Raw genomic sequence first — 6,000 nt, forward strand, 5'->3', positions numbered from 1 at the left:
CAAGCATAATAGTCATAAACGGCATCTACTATAGACTGTAATATGAAATGCAGTGTTCAGTTATAGACCAGGGAATGGAAGGTATAACTCACTCAGACCTTGTCTCTGCCCCTTTGCTAGTTATACAGTCTTAAAAAAGTGGTCTCGCTGGTTTAGCTGTTAAGTAGCTACCTAAATTGCATACATATGAACTTGCATATATTATCTCCTTCCAGGTTTATATGGAAGGATGGGTGAGAAGCACCCTAGAGAAGCTTAAGCATCTCCCAGTCCTCACTAACATCAGTCATCCCCGCGGATGGGTTGGTCCATGAGACGTGGGAAAGTCTCTGAGCATGAACTGAAGATGAAAGGCTACTAAGCTGTGAGGAGAGATTAAGGATTTGGCAGAAAGAAAACAACAGAAAGACACATTGGTAGAGGAAACCCAAGTTGCTGATTAAATTACAAATATAGATTACAGAGAATGATGATACTCGATTTTAGGTGATGCTCAGATATTGTGCCAGGGAGCAAGGTTTATTCTATGAACATTAGTGAGAGCTAATGAAAGTGTCAGATCCGCAGTGAGGGCTACTGAGGTTCAAGCAGGACTTTAATCCCAGGAGGGGACCAGCGGAGCAAAGTTGAGATAAGGTAGATCATTCCCATGGACAAGGACAAGAGTTCATAGTTAGGGGTGCTTAGCCAAGCTCTCTCATCCTCTGGGGGAGCAGCAAGTGCACCCAGGTAGAAGAAGCTATGCTTGCTAGGACTCTTGGTGGCCAGCTTTGCACAGCCTTATGAAGGGGCCTCAGCTGGCCCATGACTTGCTGAATCAGCCAACTAGATTGAAGGTCCTAGTGGGTGGTCCCGTGGCTATCATCAGCTGAGAGAGAGAAGTGACAAGTACCTCAGACCTGGGTTCTGGAACTGAGTCACCAACCTTTCCTGTGCTTTTCCTATCTCCAGTGAAATCCGACCCAACACCACTGTGCAGTGGGAAGAAGTCTGCCGGCCTTGGGTCTCGGGCCCTCGGAAGCTGATTGCCAGCATGACCAGTGATTCCCTGAGACACGTGTATGGAGAGCTGGATCTGCAGATTCAAAGACGCCCTGCAGTGTAAATGCCCAGGAGGTCCAGATGGGCCTGGGCTCATGGCCTATTGCAGCCTTGGTTATGGAAATCCTAATGCAAAAAAAAAAAAATGTAACTAGCTCTTGCTTTACTTGGGATGTGAAGACAGACAGATCCCAGCTTGGGGAGGCTATGTATTTCATAGACATGCTTTTCCAAACCCAGCTCATTGGATGAGGGAGTTAGTTTTGAATTGCTCCACCCTCCAAAGGATCTGAGCATTAGCTTTAATTAAGCTATCATTAAGCCTTCATAGCTCATAAGAGTAAAAGTCATCATTTATCATTGCAAATGGCTGCAGCTCCACATATCAGAGGGTTTCCCTTGAGCTGGGGGGGAGGGAATGTGCCCAATACCTGGCCTCAATTAAGACTTCAGATTCCCCACTCAGTCTTTTGGGGGTAACATACTCCCCCCAAAGGAGTACCTGATTAGATTCTTACAATTCTATTCCCCCTTTTTTAGAATCAGGTTGTACCCTCTGTGTTAAAATATTTTTTCCACGAATTAAGCACGGCATCATTTTTCTTCCTGGCAAAGCCAGAGAAAGGTCTTTCATCTTGCACCTGCAGCCAAGGAACTGCCTGCCAAATTTCACAGATTACCTTGTGAGGAGATGTGGCCCCACATTAACAAATTGCATTTGTGGAGAACTTAATCACCTTCGAGGAGATAAGGAAGCAGGTGCGGTGCTTGGATCTATTAAATAATGTAGTTTATGGTGCATTTTATGGGTGTCACACTGTGGCCTGATCAGCAAGAATGAATAACCCTTACTTTAACCCTTTCTGGGGTAGAGAGCTAGAAAGTAAGGACACGAATTTGAGATTAGAGAAATGAAGAACTGGTGTCCTTACTTAGTGATTATACTTCACCCATCTCTATGAGATCATCTCCTTCACACAATGACAGAGGCCTAGGGTATTCTGAGGGGGGTTGTTTTAAGACAAAAAAAAAGCTTTGAGACACTAGGAGATTTTGTAGTTAGACTACATGGAAGATTAAACAGATTCTCATTCCCCCATACCTTCATATTTACTATACCAAGCCCTTTCCTGAATTCTTGGGGATAGAGGTAGCATAGACTCAGCCTTGCCATTTATCAATGTTACTGCTGACCCAAGGGCAGAGGACACCACAATCCCTTGCCTTATGTGCCAAGGTTCCATGAGACTAGATTACCGGCGTCTATTTGTAAGGCAGATTTAAAGTTAGAATTTGCCATTGAAATGCCTTGGGTGTGATTTTGGTCGGCTGACTGTGATTCTTAGCCAAAAAGAAAAAAGAAGAATACATGGTAGGAAATAAGTAAGGGAAGAAAGTATAGCAGAATACGCTAGTCTGTAGCTCTGCTCTGATTTACTTCGTAGCCTATGAGATGTTCCTGAGCACTAACCCCTGAGGGTCATAGATAAACATAACTCCATGAAGTCATCTCCAACATTAGCATCTAATTCCAAATGAAATGCGTTTTGCTATGCTTTAAACCAGCTTCACTTGGTATGTTGTTATTAACAAGAGTGTAACAGATGCCTATAATAAAGTTAATCTGATTACATGTGCACAGAAGTAAATGGTGTTCATTTTCAACACTACATATGGTTAAGCTCAACTGCCTGGAAACCTCTTCTCCCCTGCAGTGTACACCCCACCCTGACTAGGAGGACATGCATTTGCCCTGTAGGGAAAATGACTAATAGTTATTGATGTTGCCATTAGCATTCCTCGCCTTCTCTTTGCATTTTGTTAACCATTTTCACTGAAGAAAGAAGTTTGCATGCTTGGCTTAAAACTCAGCTTCTAGACATTGAAATTCCTCCATAGATATCTGCTTATCAACAGTTTCTCAAAACATCACGATGAGTGGGCAGACAGGCAGCATGGACGCCTGTCAAGATAAGCACCTATCATTGTGTTAGAACAGGAATGGAAAACAGACAAGACAGCATGTTAAGGAGCACCGATGGCCACGGCAAACCACTCCAAACAGTTGCAGACAGGGCCTTAAGATCCTTCTCCGGCTCCAGCTCCATCTGATTCAGAGCTGGCACTCAAGGTGAAACCTATTCATCATACCCATCTTAGAATCAGTCCATGCTCACTGACAGCTTGGATTCCATAATGCGCAATATAATGCCACTGTAGTGTGGATGTTGTCTCTCAAAGGTCAATGTAGTCAAGATTCAGTCCTCTGCATGACCTATTAGGAGATGATAGACCCTTTCAGAGATGAGGTCCAATGGTGTGTCTTCCTGTCACCAGAGGAAATGCCTCTTCTTCTTCAATCTTTGACTTCCTGGTTATAAGGTGAGTTGTTTTGCTGTTGCCGTCTTACCCAGCCATTATTCACTCAACACAGACTCAAAATCAATGGGGCCAATCAACCGTGGCTGGCACCTCTGAACTGGGAGTCAAAGGGAACTTATCTCACAGGTATTTGTTGTAATACTTCTAAGCGGGATAACAGAAATGCTGTCTCTCACCGCCGGATTTTAGCAATGGTAACAAGCAATGTGTCTCGGCAGACGCCAGAGAGTGTCAGTTCTAGCTCCTGCTTGTATTCAGCTGTGATGATTCTAAGCAAATCCTTCTGTGAGTTCAGAGCTTCGAGGCAGAATAAGGGTAACAATGGTTACATGTGCACATGATTCTTCTCAAGGACACATCAACGTTAATAACATACAAAACAGATAGACGATCGGTAGACAGACCGATTACACAGATAAGGACAGATTTCATGGTTTTTTCCATATGCTTATGCCTCGTCAATCTTGCAAAGAAGGCAAATATAACTATTTCCAGCCTATTAGTGAAGGATCCAGGAAGCTGTGAGTCATGGCAAGTTCATCTCGGATGATACTGAACAGTGAAAACAAGCTCTGGTTTCAGAACAAACATCTGTAGCACATTCTTCAGTCTTGTCGGGCTCAGAGTTTTAAGAACACAAACTGAAGACTAACTTTAAGACCCTGAAGACCTGCAGAATTGCACAAAGACCTGCATGCACATATAATAGGAATATGAGGATATGCGGAGCAATAGAGTTTGTGATAGATTCACTGACAACTAAAAAAAAAATCAAAAAAAAAAAAAACCCATCATATCCCAGTGGAAGATTGTAAGTTATGAATGTGTATCCCATGATATTACAACATGGTCAGAAGGAACGTGTCATCATTCTGGGCGGATATCAGAGTCAATCAACCCAACCAGCAAGCCAGTCACCCTTCCTGTCATCTAGCCACCACCCTGCCATCCAGGAATTTGCCCATCCGTTTCTCCAGTCACACACCTATGCATGCAATGACAAGTGCATGCTCCCTGCTTGCAAAGTGTTTATCAGGCAAGGGATAATCATGACAGAGATGCAGAACAGGGCAACCGCAGAAGCACAGACCTGCCACAAAACCTCAGGGGAATAAAGAGGGAAGGACAGAAGGATGCCCAGAGATGTCTTCCCTTGTTTCCATAGTAACAAAGGAGATGCCTAAAAGGTGCTTTTTGCAGGAAAAAAAAAAAAAAAACTTGTCTTGTCTCGGGGGGAGGGGAGGAGGAGGAAGCATGGTCACAATTGACTGTGTGACAAGATGATGAAGATGCATCAAGGCAAGAAATGCGGGTGTTTCGTCAGAGTTGAGCACTGCCCAGAATGACATGCTGTTCCTTCTTAGGTGCATTTTGGGGTAGAACTAAGGCCAGGGATGTGTATAGTGGCAGACCTCGTTCACATCGACTAAAACAATGCGGTACTGAAGGTCATGCCACAGTGGAGTTGAGGGACAGGGAAAGGGCACACTAGTGACCTAGCAGATAAAATGGGGGGGGGGGTAAACCTGGGACCCCCAGATAAACATGATGGACAAAGACCACTTGCTGGTAGCCCAGGATCTTGCTGACAGAGCCATGGTCCCTCTGTCTTCCAGAAAGTCCTCCCACTCAGATGTGCTGAGGCACACCTCTCCTCCCCCCCCACTTCCCAGTCTTTCACATGAACGTTCCCTTCACATGGGTCTACCTTTCTATATTTTTTTTAAAAAAAGCTTTATATTGAATCTGCAAGAATTCACTTTATCAAATTGGGTTCTGAAAAAAATTATTGATTCTTTGGGAATTTCACATCATGCACACCAATTCCAACCATCTCCCAGACCCTCTGTATCTGTCCCTCACCCTTGTAGTGTCCCCTACGAATGAAAACTAACAAAGAAATAGTAAAAATAAGATAAAAATTAAAAAGAAGAAATAAATACATAAATATACAAATAAGAATATCAATTTTGATTAAAAACAAAGAAAAAAAGGAAAAAAAAAAAACAAAAAACGAGCATTTTGCTCCTCCATCTTTGCCTTTCCACCACCTCTTCAATCTTCTTAGCAGCCCTGGGAGCTGCAGAGTCTTGTGGAGTAGACCATTTTGTCCAAACAGCTCCACTTGCAAACGTTCACTGTGTGATATGTTGTTGGTCAGGTTCAAGGCCCCTGGTTGCCAGCACGCCATCAACACTGAACCCCCATGGAAACTCCCTTGACATTCTGTTGTTGCACAGTCATAGTTCAACAGAACCTGTTCCTATATGTGCTCTAGCAGGTCATAAATGGGGTAGGTGCTGGGCAGTGCCAGCACAAAGACCTGGATGTGTACCTGAGTGGCTGCTGAGTTGGTCTGGGCTGCTTGGACTGCTCTCTTCAGGTGAGGGACAGGGCCAGCTCTCCCATACCCATGGTAATGGGTGAGGCCATCTTTCCCATGTGTGAAGGACCCAAGTCTTCTATTAGGCAAGGCCAGCTTCCCTGTGCTAGGGCCATTGGGGTCGTTATCCCAGGACTGGCAAGAGGTGTGGTTAGCTCTCTGGTGAGAGCTAGGCAGTTCTTCCTTGGAGGGTT

At 44.2% G+C, this 6,000-nt stretch overlaps 1 protein-coding gene across 5 annotated transcripts in view; it reads left to right on the top strand.

Moving 5' to 3' along the window:
• F13a1 (coagulation factor XIII A chain) overlaps window positions 1-2,680 on the top strand; it is a 406,032-nt gene extending 403,352 nt beyond the window's left edge. For all 5 annotated transcript variants that reach the window (XM_050142342.1, XM_050142345.1, XM_050142343.1 and 2 more), the window contains one exon: window positions 952-2,680. In XM_050142342.1, coding sequence (XP_049998299.1) covers window positions 952-1,105 — 154 coding nt within the window. In that variant the 3' untranslated portion in view covers window positions 1,106-2,680. The remainder of the gene's footprint in view (window positions 1-951) is intronic.
• Window positions 2,681-6,000: the final 3,320 nt, after the last annotated feature.

The sequence above is a fragment of the Alexandromys fortis genome, unplaced genomic scaffold (assembly GCF_014885135.2).
Source record: "Alexandromys fortis isolate MF-2015 unplaced genomic scaffold, M_Fortis_MF-2015_v1.1 scaffold_5, whole genome shotgun sequence".
Taxonomy (NCBI): domain Eukaryota; kingdom Metazoa; phylum Chordata; class Mammalia; order Rodentia; family Cricetidae; genus Alexandromys; species Alexandromys fortis.